Raw genomic sequence first — 17,125 nt, 5'->3', positions numbered from 1 at the left:
CCGGAACCCTGGGATCATGACCTGAGCTGAAGGTAGACGCTTAACGACTGAGCCACACAGGTGCCCCTCAACTCATGCTTTTGATTTGATTTAGCATGTCTTCTTGAAAATGTATAATTGAATAAAATAATAATATTCCATTATGTGTGATGGGTTCATAAGTCTAACAGACTAACTGAAATTATCTCCTTTAAATTTGATTGTATTGAGGGACACCTGGCTGGCTCAGTCAGTAGAGCATATGACTCTTGATCTCAGGGTCATGAGTTCAGACCCCATGTTGGGCATAGAGATTAGTTTAAAAATAAAGAAATTAATAAAAGTGAAAAAAATTGACTATTGAGAGTGAAATATTCTTTTGGAGTGTAAGTGAAAAGGTATATACTTTAAGTAGTAAATAAGTTCCATTCATTTGTTATTAAAATGTTTTCTAACCTTATCTTGCTCTTTTTCTTAATAGCCTTTTCTTCCTCTTGCAAATTTGGAGTGTTCACCAAACATCGAAACTTTCCTTTGCAAAGCTTTTGTACCAGCCTGCACAGAACAAATTAATGTGGTTCCACCTTGTCGTAACTTTTGTGAGAAAGTATATTCTGATTGCAAAAAATTAATCGACACTTTTGGTATGCGATGGCCTGAGGAACTTGAATGTGACAGGTAAATTATGTTTTCAACTGAAAGCTACCAGTGATCTTTTAATGTTGATATTAGTTTTCCAGAATGTTTGTGACAGGCTTTCATTATTTAATTTAACACATGTTTATTGCACACTTAACATATGCCAGCCACTGTGGTGAGAGTGTTTTGGACACAATGGTGAGCAAAAACAGATTTACAGTGGGAACTTACAGTGGGGTGGGAGGAACAGATAGTAATCAAATGATTATAATAATAAATGTAAAATTATAACCATGCTAGATACAACAGGGAGAAGTACACAGTTCTCTGAGAAGATGTAAGGGTGCCTTTGACCCACACTGGGGGGAAACGAACTTATTATCAATTCACTGACCTTTTTGCACATTGACCTTGACTCATTACTTTTGTCTCCTATTCTCTAGACACTGGGGGATTGTAATTTGAAATATTCTGCTGATGTAATGAGACTTCACATGATAAAGCTGGGAAGGAAGCTGTGTCTACGTTTTTGTGTCTTTATCTATAGTCTGAAGTGTAGAAGCTTTGTAGAAGTCATATACCTCTGGTGGATAATTGTTTTCAGGAACAATTGATAATATACGGTAAAGATGAGGATGCTCGTACCTTACCTTCTAGACAATCCCCTTCTATAGAAGCTTTTACACAAATAAGGAATCATGCTAAGAATACTGATTGCCACATTATTCCTAATTATTTAAAAAAGGGAAAAAGTGAAACTCCACTGTAGAAGAATGACTAGTAAACTGTGATGTACTTGTACACAAGAATACCATGATACAGTTGATAAAATTAATGTAGTTGATCCACCTCTGTAAACATGGATAAATCTAAAAATTATAGTGTTAAGTTAAAAGAGGATGCTACAGGATAATATATATAGTATGATGTCATTTATATAAAATTTAAAACCTTCGTAAAACAGTATTATATATAACATTATGGTTAGAAAGTCACATAGTAAAATTTTTTTTAAATGCATAAGGAGAATAAAAACTGAACTTGTACTAATGAGTATTTCTGGGGTGAGAGGAAAGAGAATAGGACCAGAAAGGGGTCCCAACTGATCTCTACTGTTATATTGTTTTCTTTTAAAAGATATAAAGCAAAACTGACATAATATTAAGTTTTAAAAATGCTGGTAGATACATAGTGTTCTTTTTATGGGCATACATTTTAACATTTGCTACTCTTATCTATATCCGAAGCATATTTTAAACATTTTCTTCTTGGGGTGCCTGGCTGGCTCAGCTAGTGGAGCGTGAGACTCTTTTTTTTTTTTTAAGATTTTATTTATTTATTTGACAGAGAGAGACACAGCGAGAGAGGGAACACAAGCAGGGGGGAGTGGGAGAGGGAGAAGCAGGCTTCCCGCTGAGCAGGGAGCCCAATGCGGGGCTCGATGCCAGGACCCTGGGATCACGACCTGAGCCGAAGGCAGACGCTTAACGACTGAGCCACCCAGGCGCCCCGGAGCATGAGACTCTTGACCTTGGGGTTATGAGTTTGAGTCCCACTTTGGGTGTGTAGAGATTACTTAAAAATAAAATCTTAAAAAAACACAAAAATAAATAAAATGTTTTCTTGTTAGAAACTCCCACTAATTTTTATTTTTTTTAAAGATTTTATTTATTTATTTGAGAGAGAGAGCACAAGTGGGGGGAGGGACAGAGAAAGAGGGAGAGGGACAAGCAGACTCACACATGAGGAGAGAGCCCAGTGTGGGGCTCAATCTCAGGACCCGAAGATCATGACCTGAGCCAAAATCAGACGCTTAACTGACTGAGCCACCCAGGTGCCCCAAAACTCGCACTAATTTTTAAACTATATAGATCCTCCAAATTAATACTCATGTGTAGAACTCAACTGAGTAATGAAGTTTTTCACAAAACAGAAATACACCTGTGTATATCATTCTGGTCTCCCATAAACAAGGGAGGCAAGGAGTACAGACTTCCAGTTATAAAATAAATATGTCATGGGGACATAATGTACAGCATGGGGAATATAGCCAATAACATTGTATTAATTTTGTGACAGATGGTGATTAGGTTTACTATGGTGACCATTTCTCAATGTATATAAATGTCGAATCACTATGTTGTACACCTAAAACTCATATAATATTGTATGTCAGTTATACCTCAATTAAAAAAACCCAGCCAAACTGAAACAGAATAGTGATGTGAATTAAGCTGGTCCCCAGTCTACCTCTTGGTGATCTTCTTGCCTTTAAGAATGTAGAGATCACGTAAACTCAATCCAGCAAGGGGAAGGGTCTCATTTCAGTCAATTTTAACTGTCAAAACCTTAGTCATATGGTTGAGCTACTTTGCTTGTGGGCATTAAAAAACAAGTGAACTTCCCCAAGACTTACATTTCAAATGCTGTAAACAGACAAGCCAACACTTTTTTGTCTGGAGACTACTAATTAAGATACATTCTTTCTTTCTTTTTTTTTCAGGATAAATTCTTTCTTATTTAGTCTGGGAAGCAGAAATTATTTAAAAATTATTAATTGGGGCACCTGGCTGGCTCAGTCAGTGGAGCATGCAACTCTTGATCTCAGGGTTGTGAGTTCAAGCCCCACCTAGGGTGTAGAGCTTACTTAAAAAAAAGTTTACAAAATAAAAATTATTAATTGATCATTTTCTGAGTAAGGGAATTTTCATATTCACTTGCCTCGTATTAAATATATGTTAGCGTGTTGGGGCCTCACTAACAACTACAAGTTTTTGGTTAACTTCAAAGCTCTAACCTATAATCTATCCAGGTTGTGTGTCTTCCCATCAATTATGAATGCATAAGGTAATACTTTATAGTTGGAAAGCATAGCATTAAAATAGTGAATCAGTAAAAATGTTGCCTTCAATTTTTATAATCTCTACAGATTGCAATACTGTGATGAGACCGTTCCTGTAACTTTTGATCCACACACACAGTTTCTTGGTCCTCAGAAGAAAACAGAGGAAGTTCAAAGAGACATTGGATTTTGGTGTCCAAGGCATCTTAAGACTTCTGGGGGACAAGGCTATAAGTTTCTGGGAATTGACCAGTGCGCACCTCCATGCCCTAACATGTATTTTAAAAGTGATGAGCTAGAGTTTGCAAAAAGTTTTATTGGGATAGTTTCAATATTTTGTCTCTGTGCAACTCTGTTCACATTCCTTACTTTCTTAATTGATGTTAAAAGATTCAGATACCCAGAGAGACCAATTATATATTACTCTGTCTGCTATAGCATCGTGTCCCTGATGTACTTTATCGGATTCTTGTTAGGCGACCGCACAGCCTGCAACAAGGCAGATGAGAAGCTAGAACTCGGGGACACAGTAGTTCTGGGCTCTCAGAATAAGGCTTGCACTGTTCTGTTTATGTTTTTGTATTTTTTCACAATGGCTGGCACGGTGTGGTGGGTGATTCTTACCATTACGTGGTTCCTAGCGGCAGGAAGAAAATGGAGTTGTGAAGCCATTGAGCAAAAAGCGGTATGGTTTCATGCCGTTGCGTGGGGAATACCGGGTTTTCTGACCATTATGCTTCTTGCTATGAACAAAGTTGAAGGAGACAACATTAGTGGCGTTTGCTTCGTCGGCCTTTACGACCTGGATGCTTCCCGCTACTTTGTGCTCCTGCCACTATGCCTTTGTGTGTTTGTCGGACTGTCTCTTCTTTTAGCTGGCATTATTTCCTTAAATCACGTTCGGCAAGTTATCCAGCATGATGGCCGGAACCAAGAGAAACTAAAGAAATTTATGATTCGAATTGGGGTCTTTAGTGGCCTGTATCTTGTGCCACTGGTGACCCTTCTAGGATGTTACGTCTATGAGCAAGTGAACAGGATCACCTGGGAGATAACTTGGGTCTCTGACCACTGTCGTCAGTACCACATCCCATGTCCTTATCAGGTAAAGAGCATTTGTATTAGTTTGCTATCTTTTTTAAAGATTTTATTTATTTACTTATTTATTTGAGAGAGAGAGAGAGAGAGAGTGCACAAGCAAGTGGGGATGGGCAGAGGGAGAGGGAGAAGCAGACTCCCTGCTGAGCCGAGAGCCCGACATGGGGCTCGATCCCAAAGCCCTGAGATCACCACCTGAGCCGAAGGCAGACGCTTAACCAACTGAGCCACCCAGGGACCCCTGTATTAGTTCACTGTTTAACATAGAGGATGTTCCCTGGAAGCACACTTGAACTAGTCATGAACATGACATTAGATTTCCCATAAGAAAATCCAGTAGACAGAGGGAAAGATTCCCTGGGCATCAGAAGAAACTGGGGTCAGGGCGCCTGGGTGGCTCAGTCGTTAAAGCATCTGCCTTTGGCTCAGGTCATGATCCCAGGGTCCTGGAATCGAGCCCCGCATCGGGCTCCCTGCTCAGTGGGAAGCTTGCTTCTCCCTCTCCCACTCCCCCTGCTTGTGTTCCCTCTCCCGCTGTGTCTCTCTCTGTCAAATAAATAAATAAAAAACTTTAATAAAAAAAAAAAAAAAGAAACTTGGGGTCAGTGCCTCAAGAGTTCTTTCCTCAAGTTTAGGCTTTGGTTACAATAGTTAAAATGCCTCCTTTAGCTATTCTTTTTAAAAGTTAAATTTGGTTGCAAAGGCAGATAAATAATAATGAGGAACAGAAACAGAAGAACAGGTCTGGTCAGTTTCTGCTGAATTGGGAGTTCTTTTTAATTCTTCAGTTAGTGGGGGGAAAAAATTATTTGGGTATATCGAATTTGATCGTATCATAATTTTTGTTTCATATATATGCTTATAAAAACAGAACTTATTTTTACTGTATTGTATTAATGCTTATTTCACTCTGACCAGCCAAATTTTTTAAAACATAAACAACAATGCATAAAGACTCTAAAATAGTATGTTTTTCCAGTGAATTTAAATGTAATTTTTTGGTAGATTTTCATGAAGGAAAGTAGATGAATACTTAAAGCCAGATATTTTGGCAATTACAAGAGGCTGCTATACTTATAGGGAAAAAATGCTGGGAAATCAAGCCAAGATTTAGGATATTCTTCCTAAATGTATTTAAGTGTTTTCCTTTTCTAGCTATATATTTTGATACACAGATAAGTTCTTCATTCACAACTTTAGTAAAGAATATACTTAATGCAGCACTATTCATTATATTATGCTATGTCAAACATTTTATAATAAAACTGAAGATTTATACTTTTTGTTCAAGTTTTACATTGACTATATAGACTTCTTTCCACTGAAAATGTATCACTGAAATTTTTATTACTCACTTTTCTTTGTAGGCAAAAACAGAAACCCGACCAGAACTGGCTTTATTTATGATAAAATATCTGATGACATTAATTGTTGGCATCTCTGCCGTCTTCTGGGTTGGAAGCAAAAAGACATGCACGGAATGGGCTGGGTTTTTTAAACGAAATCGTAAGAGAGAGTAAGCAGCTATTGAATTATCTGATGTTGTTTTAAATTAAATAGAACAAATACCAAGGAACTGTTCAAGTCATTATTGTACTTTCGTATGTCAACTGTTATGTCAAATTTGGAAATCTTTTTCCTGGAGAAATATACTTTATTTTGTTTGGCATTCATTAAAATAGTCTTCAACCTATACTATTCTATTGAAATATGAATGAAAGTTTTATAAAGTGTTTATTTTCTTTACACAGCTTATATTTAATATTATCACTGCTATCGCTGGATTCATTATTTTGGGTGCAGCATTTTAAATTTTAATTATTTTATCAGTGATAAAAGATTAGATGAGATCAAATATATGTAAGGAAATCTATAGAGTATGATTCACAGATACTGTATGATCATTGTTTCCTACCTTTAAATTTTATTACACATAGTGCTGGCTTAATATGTCACTTATTTGCCTTGCTTAAGATGGTAAAATTTTAAACTTATGTAGTATTTTATAACAATATAGTAGATTTAGAAGTAAATAGTTCATTTTGGTTATTTATGTACATTGTACGCTCTATACAATCAACAGTGTAGTATAGGTTTTTCAACTATTTCCCATTGGTTTGATTAATAAACTTTCTTGTGGTAAAAATTCCAGAACTATAGATCTTTTCTAAGTTTTTGAAGTCTGAAGAATTACATTTTTTTTTAAGATTTATTTATTTGACAGCACACAAGCAGGGGGAGAGGTGGAGAGAGAAGCAGTCTCCCCGCTGAGCAGGGAGCCTGATTGAAGAATTGCATTTAACTGGACTTTAATTTTTTTGCACTATTATTACATATCTGTCCTGTGTTTGTATACTCACACTTCAGTATAACTTGCAAACTTTAATGTTAGAAAGCAAACAAACTTAACAACAACCATTCTACGTCCTTTTTCTTCTGGTTTACTTTTATATTTGATGTATTTACGTGTGATACACAGATCGTCCCCTACTTTATGCTGCTTTGCGTTTCCTTGCCCTCATCCTTGGTTTAGCTTCTTTAATTTCTTACCAATCTACTTATGCTGATAAAGGCAACTAACAGCGTATGCAAAAAAGACTTCACTTCATGACAATCTACTTATAGCTCGTAATACCTAGAATCCCAGATTTCATAACCATAAGTCATTTAGAATTTTTGACTTGTTTGACTCAGGATTTTTGGCATAAGAGATGTATCCTTTTTGGCTTCTCGATAGCACTTAACATTTACCAAGTAAGTCCTGTGCTTGGTTTCTCTTGCAGTCCAATCAGTGAAAGCCGCAGAGTTCTACAGGAGTCATGTGAGTTCTTCTTAAAGCACAACTCTAAAGTTAAACACAAAAAGAAGCACTGCAAACCCAGTTCGCACAAGCTGAAGGTCATTTCCAAATCCATGGGAACCAGCACAGGCGCTACAGGCAATCACGGCACCTCCTCGGTGGCAATCACTAACCACGATTACTTAGGACAAGAAGCTTCGACAGAAATACCGACCTCCCCAGAGACGTCCGTGAGAGAGGTGAGAGCGGATGGAGCGAGCACCCCCAGATCCAGAGAAGAGGGCTGTGGGGAGCCGGCCTCCCCAGCAGCATCCGGCTCCAAACTCTGTGGGGAACAGGCCGACAGGAAAGGCCGGGCAGGCAATGGGAACGATAAGATCAGCGTGTCTGAAAGTCTGCGGAGTGAGGGAAGGTGAGCTTGGATTTTGTTATCTTCAGTCGGGACTACTTTGAATACTGCATTATCCATTTTTTATTAAAGCATAGCACATCGGGAAAGAAAATGTTCTAGGAGAGGACATGTCCATACACTTCATCCAAGGAAGTTTGGCTTTAAGAAGTTTGAGTTCAGCCTATAAGTGTGCTATTCGGTAGTTTGATTCTTAGCTTGGAAAAGAGCCTTCGTGAATGTTGTTCAAGTAGGAAAGTGATGTTCATTTTTATGGCAGTTGTTAAGTGTTGCATGTATATTTGGGTAAATGTTTAAGATCCTTCTGAAATACAGGCTATTAAGTTGTAAGTAGCACTGTATCATAGTACTAAAAGGCAGTTGTATTTCATATGAAGATGATTATAAAATTATTTTATTTTTTATTTATATTTTATTCATTATTTATTTTCTGAACATGAAAGGATATTGACATTATCTTTAAGGGAATTTTCCCAAATGGTCATAGGTGATCCAAACACAGGTAAACATCCAATTAGCCAGAATGCCAACAGCTAAGTACTTTTAGGTCTCAAGGTTGTCTCACTTCCCTCCTCCCAGACTAAACCACATGCACCTTTTTTGTGTTCCCATAACAGCTTTTGCAGACTGGATTCTAAGTAGATACGTGCTCTGATAAAGGTGGATGCTGGTTGGGAGTAAAACTCATGAGAAGTGGATGGCAGTTGTAAGGACATTTGGCCTCACATGTGTGCTTTGGTCTGTAGTATGTCACCTTTCGTCTTTTTACCTAGGGTAACTCCAAAAAGTGACGTCACTGAAGCCGGCCCAGGGCAGAGCTACAGCTTGCAGGCCCCAGGTTCCTCAGAGCCGGGCAGCCTGAGAGGCTCCACGTCACTGCTCGTTCACTCGGCTTCCGGGGGTAGAAAAGAGCAGGGCCCCGGCAGTCACTCCGATACGTGAGGGACGGGTTCGCCCCCTGCTGAGAAGTGGATTCGTGCTACACTGGAGCGGACAGCGCGCTGTCTCGTCAGCATCACTGTTCTGTTCTTTTGCACCGACAGCTACATTGCGGGCTGTTACACTGGAAACAGTAGATTCCAAGAATAAAAGGATTCATTTCGCACAGAGGTTAACGATGACCGTATACCCAGAAAGCAGAAATGTTCAGGTTAATAATATTTTTTTAAGTTGTGCGGGAGGAGGGAGTGAGAGGAATCTTCCTTTTCTATTTATGAAGATTCTACTCTTGTTAAAAGTATTTTAAGACGTACTATATGCTATTTCACTTTTATGGTATAAAATCAAGATATTTCTTTGCTTAAGTATTTAAAACTTATCTTTGTATCTTTTTTATATATTTGAAAATAAGTTTATATGTATTTGAACTTTTTTAGGAATCCTGGAAAAGCTATCCAACTATTTTTGTTATGTTATTCTGAGATTTTAGCACTACTTTGGTAGCTTTGACACTGAGTTTCTAAGAAAATTGAAAAATAGTATTCTTTTATAGTATAAAAAATATTTGACACACCAGAAGGTGTTGTAATGGGAATTCAGCTTTAAAAATCCACTTATTCCACTTTATCATCTTCCCTGTGTGAATTTTATAAAGTCTTATTGTTTAGGAATTTCATACATCTGTTATGCCACTAAAATAAGGTGCTTGATGTCTAATGTTGATTGTATTATGCTGCTCACTGATCCTTCTACACTTTTAAATAATATGTCCTGAAGGATTAGATGAAATCTACTCTTTTAGAAATTAAGCCAAGGGCAATTGATTTCCTTTTTTAAAAAAATATGACCACTCAAGATTGTATTTTTATGACCATTTATAGTTGCTTATATTTTTAACTTTTGTTTTTTTAACATTTAGAGTTCTAAAGTTTGTACAGTATCTTTGTCAGGCATTATGTAGAATTCATTTCTGTACTTAAATAGGATTTTGCTGAACATTTAAAAGTGTGTTAAAAAATGTGTTAGCATTAGTGCCAATTAAATGGGAAAAAATTTGTCTTGATAAAATGTATTTTATATAACGTACTTTAAAATATTAAAGAATTTTCTTAATTTTATTTCCAACTAAGCGTTATACCTTGAACAATGTCTTCTGATGCTTTTGGTTTTTTCCTCTATTTAGCATTCTATTAGGCATAAAAAAAAGATTATCATGTACTGTATGGAAAATGTAAATATTAACTTTTCCACATTTTTGAACTTTGTATACCAAAACATTGTGTGACCTCTCCAGTAATAAAATTTTCTCTGTGTAAGAGATTGTGGAGTATTCTATGCTTATTCTTAGTGGTCCTAACCCAGGAAGTGGTAGAATTTTTCAGATCAGTGGCTCCATGACTAATAAGCCAGAAGTTTGTTTGTTTGTTTGTTTTAAAGATTTTATTTATCAGAGAGACAACGAGAGGGAACACAAGCAGGGGCAGTGGGAGAGGGAGAAGCAGTGACTTTATTAACGTCTCCTAGTCACTCTAATAATTTTATAGTTGGTTTTTCCTGGATTTTCAATGTAGATGATCTTTTCATGTCAAATAATGGTAATTTTATTTCTCAGCTATTAGCCTGAACTGGGAACCTATCACTGTTAATAAATAGCGGTGTCAGCGGGCGTCCTGGTCTCGTTTATTTGAATGAGAATGTCTCTAGTATTTCATCATTAAAAACAACATTGGCATTTGATAGATCTTTTTTCACTAGTTAATAACGAATCCTATTCTGACAACTTTTTTCAAATTAGCAGTAGGTGCCGAATTTTATTGAATGCCTGGTTGCTGTATTAATCAAGGTAGGCTAACTGCTGTAACAATCCTCAAGATGTTAGCAGCTGAAGGAACAGGTGCAAATATTCTTGAGGTAGCCTTTCAACTGATTTTTCAAGGACCCACCACTTCGAGCTTCTGATGCAACCATCCACAGCCATCCCTTAGAGCTGCAGATTCTTTGCGGGATTCTCTGCACCCAGCCAGTAGATGGAGGAAGAGAGAGTAACCGATTGCACAGGAAGATTGTTATGGGTCCGAGGGGGAAGTGGCACACATTATTTCCAGCTACATTCCACTTGCCAGAACCCAGGCACAGAATCACACCTAACTGCAAGGCAGGCTGGGAAATATAGTCTAGGTGTGTGCCCGGGGCGGGGGGTGGGGGGGTAGGAGGAACCACCTTACTCAGTCATTGGCCAGCAGTGTTGCATTCTACAAATCTAATGTCGTAAAATAAATTTCCCAGTATAATGCCGTTCTTTCCTTCTTTGAATAATTCAAAGTCATGGTGTATCATTTAATATCCTGCTGGATTTGATTTGTTAGCAGTTTATTTAAGATAAAAATGTACATCCATACCTACCTGTATTCTAAGTGATTCCTCAACCAGGAACATAGCATTTGTAATCAGTAAGCTTAAATTTTTAAAAATATTCTATTTCTAATAGCAGACATCAAGACTATCATCTAATTCAAAAGAAAACAGCAGTTTCTCTTTTTCATGAGACCAGAGTCTGTGATGCAAGAGCCAACTGTTTCAGAAGTGGTGACTTTAATTTTTATAAGAATTACAGAGCATTTTTTGACCAAGAAAGTGGACCTAAATTACAGACTTACATTTACAATAACAATATTGGCATGAGCATTGTGCAGCTCAACTCCATAGCAGAAAAAATATGATAAAGCAGCATTTCACCTTGAAAATCAGCCACAAATCCTCAACCGAATTTTATGGAATGCCATCTTTCAAAAAGTACATCCATTAGGATCCATCTGCTAGGCTATTTATGGTAGTGAAGGAATCTTTCCTAGACTTACATCGAAGAACTAGACCAAAAACAGCTTGTAATTACCACCGATCATCAAAATCACCGCTTTAGTGCTTCCTTACTTCTCAGAAATACGCCACTAGTGGGCTTTTCCAGTTACTACTGCTGCAAAGTTTTAACGTTGCCAAGGCAAGCCCTGGTACTCTCAAGAAAGATATATTTTTTAATAATCAACAAGAAGCCTTGCTATAACTCTTCTGCATGGAAAATGTAATCTTTAATACCTCACTGCCCACAGCGCAAGTCCAAGACTGAAAGTTCCAGACGCTGAAGGTTTTTAACAGTGGCCACTGTGATCTGTACGTGCAGAAGAATCAAACTTTCATTAACTCCTTTGCACCAACAGAGAGAGCAGACAAGAAAAGATTAAAAGCCTAATCCAAACTTCTCCAAATGCATTGGCACCCAGAGCTGAACGGTAGGAGCAAACAGCGTAGGAAAGTCTGTGGTGGACACTGCTGGGGGAGGGGAAGCAAAAGGAAGGACTAGAAGTGGTAAACACTAGTTAGAAATGAAAATAAATGAAAGAAATGACGCTAAAATGAATTTCACCAGCCAAATCCAAGGCTTTTATTTTCCATCCCTAGAAGGAAAAAGGAGAAAACCAGAAAAAACTTCTAAGGATATCCACCACAAAAGGAGGGGTGAGAGAGAGAGAGAGAGAGAGAGAATCTATTAAGTTTCAACAGAAACATCTTAAAGTTTTTCAAATAAACCGTTTTCTCCAAACTCATGCCATTTATTTACATTATTATTATTACAAATATTTCCTACTTGGCTTGTATACGGAGTTTTGACATAAGTGCAAAGAGTCTGTTAAACTCGATGTTTAATAGTCTACATATTACTACTTTCAGAAAATGGTGAGAGAAGCACAAAAATCAAGAAAGATTTAAGTTTTTCCTAACCGCGGAAGAAAATAAAATACCTTCGTATTTTCTCCACCTTATTTCCCAAGGTGCTAACTAAAGTAAAACTCAAGTTCGTGGGTTTATTTTCTTGGGGGCCTATTCTAGGATCTAATTAGTTTCACTGTCAGAAAGTATATAAGGCTGAATACATAGATTTTAGACTTTATCTGGAAAAATTCACCAGTAAAGTATAAATAAGCTCCTGTAGCGGTTTTCATCCTTTCGAATGGCCCGTCCAGTGGCCCCCATGTAAACTTTCATGAAACCGAAACCTCCAGAGCCGGTAAACAAAGTTAACCACCGGCAAAAATCTTTGCTGGCACTTGCCGCCACCTCTCTCCGGGCAGGCTCCAAGGGAAGGAGAATGGCACGCTGTGTTTCTAGAGCTGACCTGGTTGGCAGGCGGTGGGCAAAGAAAAAGTACAGTAGAACAAAACAGGAGGACTGTGTTTCGTCGACTGACAGTCATCACTGCCTCTTTGTCCCTGGTCCTCAGACTCTGGCCAGGGCTTTCCAGGCCTGTCCCGCAGACACAGAGAGGCTCCACCGCTTTCTTGATGAAGCAAAGACCAGGAAAGGGGCAAACACATCCGAAACGGGGGGAGGGAGCCTCAGGGACCTGAGAGGCAGGGCAGGGTCTGGCCACCCTGGACACTCGGGAGAGATCTAAACAATATAAAATCCTGTCGTCTCTACTCACCAAGTGTCCAGAGCGATGGAGGAGAATGGATCCACGTGTGAAAGAGGAGAGAACACCTAAAGAATTAGCAGTTAAGAGGAGTGAAATCTAAAGCCACGGATGAAGAGTTCCAAGGCATTGTAATGCACCAAAAAGCAAGTCGCAAAACTATATTTACAGAATAATACCGTGTATGTAAACCCTCCCCCATAGAACAGTACTATGTTTTCTCTTGTTACATATACATGTATCTAAATGCATAATGATACCATGCATGTAAGCAATTCCTCATCACACAGAATAACCCTGTATATGTTATATAGATACATAAATGTAAATGCACGAGAAGACTCCAGAAAATGTGATAACATGTGTGATCTCTGGGGAGGAGATCAGCTTTGTAGGTGATAATCAAAACAGACTTGAACCCAGTGTGTAATGTTCAAATTTTTATAGAGAATCTGTTAATATATCATGTGGTGTAATTACAAATTAATTCTTTTTAAGAAAATTTACTGAGCCCAGATCTAGCTGATGCTGCTGCAGCGGGTCCAGCCCAGCTGCCTGAGGGGAACGGAGCCTGAGGGCAGTCAAGGCCTCCCACTGTGAGCCGCATGCCCTGCAGGGTGGGGGTGGGGGGGGCAGCAGACCCCACTGAGACCCCAGAAGGTCCTCAGTTCATCTAGTTCCAACTTCCTTTGCTTCCTCCCTGCTTTGTTTCTCAGTCCCCGAAGCCATTTTCTCTTTTGTTACCAATCCCACAGGTGTTTTGAGAACCTCTGTGCCTACTTCTTTCTCTTGAGACCCTTCCCGAGACTCTACTCCTACGCCCATGAGTAAAGCTTGGACCTGCTTAATCCCAGCACTGGGAGACACAGGAGGCCAGACGACCAACCCCCCAGGATGTGATATGGGGGGGCACAAGGGAAGACTGAAGTCCTCAGAAAACCCACGAAGGCAAATTCTTTCCATCCGCCACGCCCCCCGCCCCACCCAACACAAACAGACCACCAACGTCTTAAGTGCCCCGGGCCATGGATAATTCATACTCACCAACTTCAGAAGTGAATGCAGAAGTCTGAGGGCTGAAGGTCAGGGAGAGTCTAAGGCTAAGGTGTTGGCGCCTTTAGGCAGAAGGCAAACCCCTGTCCTTCTCCAGAGACACCCCCAGTGCGTTCACGCACCCCTGAGAGAAATGTAGTTGGCCCAGGCTGCTGAGTTCAGACGGGGCATGTGAGAGGGATGTTGGCCATTTATAACTGGCTCTGTTCTAGTAGCTACAGCGAGGTATTCTCAGGGACCACCCTGTTTTGATCAGCAGCTCCCAACTGGCTGGGTAGTTCCAAACTTGGGCAGAACTGTGAAGTCCAGACGTTTCTTGTCTGTCCCTGCCTACTGCCAGAACAGCTGAGAGATTAGCTCTTGCTTTTAGAAAATGCCTTAGTCCTTTCCTTCCAGAGCAGGTGAGTCAACTTTTCCTCTTAACGTGTCCGCCAAGAGCAAAAATAACATTCCTACCCACCTGACACCTAAGCCGGAGATTCGTTATTTTTAATCGGGGGGATAAAATACTGCATACATTAGCCAAAGATAAGGCCCAGCTGTGTCCTGGGAGATTACTGGAGCTTTCCGAGTGATCCCTCTCTCCCTACTGGATGTACGGCTCACCTCTGGAACACAGCCAAGAAGAACACGTAAGTTATATTTTGGCAAGATTATATACACACTATAGATCCTGAACTCAGTGACTCCCGATAGCTATTTTGTTCCTATGTTTTGGTTTTACGGTTTCTGCAGAATGAGAGGCTGGTGTCCATACTGGATTGTGTTCCTCCTGTGAGCTCAGTCCCTTGGTGTCATTTCCATGGGATGGGGGTGTTAAAGTCAACTGTTTGTACTGCCAGCGGCAGGCAAGGTCCTCATAGGATAGAACTCGAGATATACCAAAGAGTTAAAATCATGTGTCTCATATAAAGAACACAGGCGCACGGGCGGCCTGGGTGGCTCAGCTGGTTAAGCGTCTGCCTTCAGCTCAGGTCATGATCCCAGAGTCCTGGGATGGATCCCTGCCTAGCAGGGAGTCTGCTTCTCCCTCTGCCTGCCGCTCCCCCCGCCCCTGCCCCCCCGCCGCCGCTTGTGTGCCCTCTTTCTCTCTCTCTCTGGCAAATAACTAAAGTAAAATCTTAAAAAAAAAACAAGGCCCACGACAACAATACAACCTTAAATTTATTTTTATATTTTACTGAGATGCTTATTCCAAATTGCAAATTGCTCTGGATTTGGAAACGGCCATTTCCTGGTTATAAAGGCCTTTTACTAAAGTGTGTGTTTAGCCTTCTAGGTTTTAAAATCAATAAATATCCAACATGTGTGTTTGGGAGTGTAGTGGGTGTAAGCTGTTTTCCCTTAGGTGGCCTGTTCGAAGGTCTAAAGTCAGGAGGGTTAGGAGGCAAGGAGCAGAAGCAAGCCCACTTGGCTCACAGCAAGCCATGCTCTGCAGCAGCAGGCTTAACATTAACAACAGTGGGATTGTTATCTTCACCTGCCCGACTCTTGTCACTTCTCGAGGGCTTTAAGATGTCGGTACCATTTCTTCAGGACCTTCAAACACAAAAATTAGCATACAGTCTCAAAAATCAGGGGAGGTAAAACTAAACGAGGAACCACTCAGACAAACCATAGAGATTTTTGGTAAATCTATTAATAAATCAAGTGGAAAAAGGCAGGTTGTTCTTTCTTCTCAGTGCTCTGTTGCTAATCACAGTTAGTTGGATAAAAATAAAGTTTGGAAAAACTCCCATACTTCAACAAATGATGCTGGAACAACTGGACATTTACATGCAAAAAAAAAAAATGAGTCTACACAAGACTTTACATCCTTCACAAAAATTAAGTCAAAATGGATCCTACACTTAACTGTAAAACACAAAACCTAGATGACCTTGGGTTTGGTGAAGACTTTTTAGATACAACACCAAAGACATGATCCGTGAAAGAAATTATTGATAAGCTGGACTTCATTAAAATTACAAACTTCTAGGGTACCTGAGTGGTTCCGTTGTTTACATGTCTGCCTTCGGCTCAGGTCATGATCCCACAGTCCTGGGATCAAGTCCCACACTGAGCTCCTTGATCAGCAAGGAGCCTGCTTCTCCCTCTACCCCTCCCCCTTGCTCGTGATCTCTCTCTTTTTCACTCTCTCTCAAATAAAATCTAAAAAAAATAAATAAAATTACAAACTTCTGTTCTGTGAAAGACAATGTCAAGGGTATTAGAAAACAAGCCACAGACTGGGAGAAAATATTTGCAAAGATATATCTGATAAAGGATTGTTATCCAAAATATACAAAGAGCTCTTAAAATTCAACAATAAGAAAACAGACAACCCAAACTAAAAAATGGGCATAAGACTTGAACAGATACCAAAGAAGATATGCAGATGGATGGTAAACGAGCCATTGGATTTTACCAAGAGCATAAGTGTCAAAGGATGTGAGTGACCCAATGTGTCCTGGCTCCCCACCTGCCTCATACAGTCAGATAAGTCGCCAAGAGGAAAGGACACATGGTGGGGGTGGAATTCCTAAGTTCTGAACTGGTTCCTAATTTTCAAACTGTGAATATTTCAAGATGTTAGAGAAGCAGAATCCCCACAAGGGCACTGCTTAGGCAAGAAGGAGTTGTAACTAGCTAAGCCAGAGGACTAGGTAGGGAGAGGTCCAGAAGTAGCCACCTCACCCCAGGTTGGATCGTTGAAAAGACCTAGAAATATCTATGTGCTCCCAGTAACAACAAGTGATATTATCTATCAGGTACTGTCCCAGCTGCTAAGGATATAATCAGGAACAAGGAGTGGGTGCCTGGGTGACTCAGTTGTTAAGCCTCTGCCTTCAGCTCAGGTTATGATCTCCAGGTCCCGCCTCAGGCTCCCTGCATCAGCGGGAAGCCTGCTTCTCCCTC

At 39.6% G+C, this 17,125-nt stretch overlaps 1 protein-coding gene across 2 annotated transcripts in view; it reads left to right on the top strand.

Moving 5' to 3' along the window:
• The window catches only part of FZD6 (frizzled class receptor 6), a 40,281-nt gene extending 31,572 nt beyond the window's left edge, over positions 1 to 8,709 (top strand). For both annotated transcript variants that reach the window (XM_028112374.2, XM_028112365.2), the window contains 5 exons: positions 461 to 657; positions 3,548 to 4,565; positions 5,926 to 6,074; positions 7,342 to 7,770; positions 8,541 to 8,709. In XM_028112374.2, the coding sequence (XP_027968175.1) occupies positions 461 to 657; positions 3,548 to 4,565; positions 5,926 to 6,074; positions 7,342 to 7,770; positions 8,541 to 8,709 (1,962 nt within the window). The remainder of the gene's footprint in view (positions 1 to 460; positions 658 to 3,547; positions 4,566 to 5,925; positions 6,075 to 7,341; positions 7,771 to 8,540) is intronic.
• Positions 8,710 to 17,125: the final 8,416 nt, after the last annotated feature.

This window comes from Eumetopias jubatus, unplaced genomic scaffold, assembly GCF_037043125.1.
Source record: "Eumetopias jubatus isolate StellerSeaLion01/CBP00866 unplaced genomic scaffold, mEumJub1_p1.0 scaffold_4, whole genome shotgun sequence".
NCBI lineage: Eukaryota > Metazoa > Chordata > Mammalia > Carnivora > Otariidae > Eumetopias > Eumetopias jubatus.
Note: the sequence above shows the minus strand (reverse complement) of the source record. Positions and strands in the feature narration are given on the sequence as shown.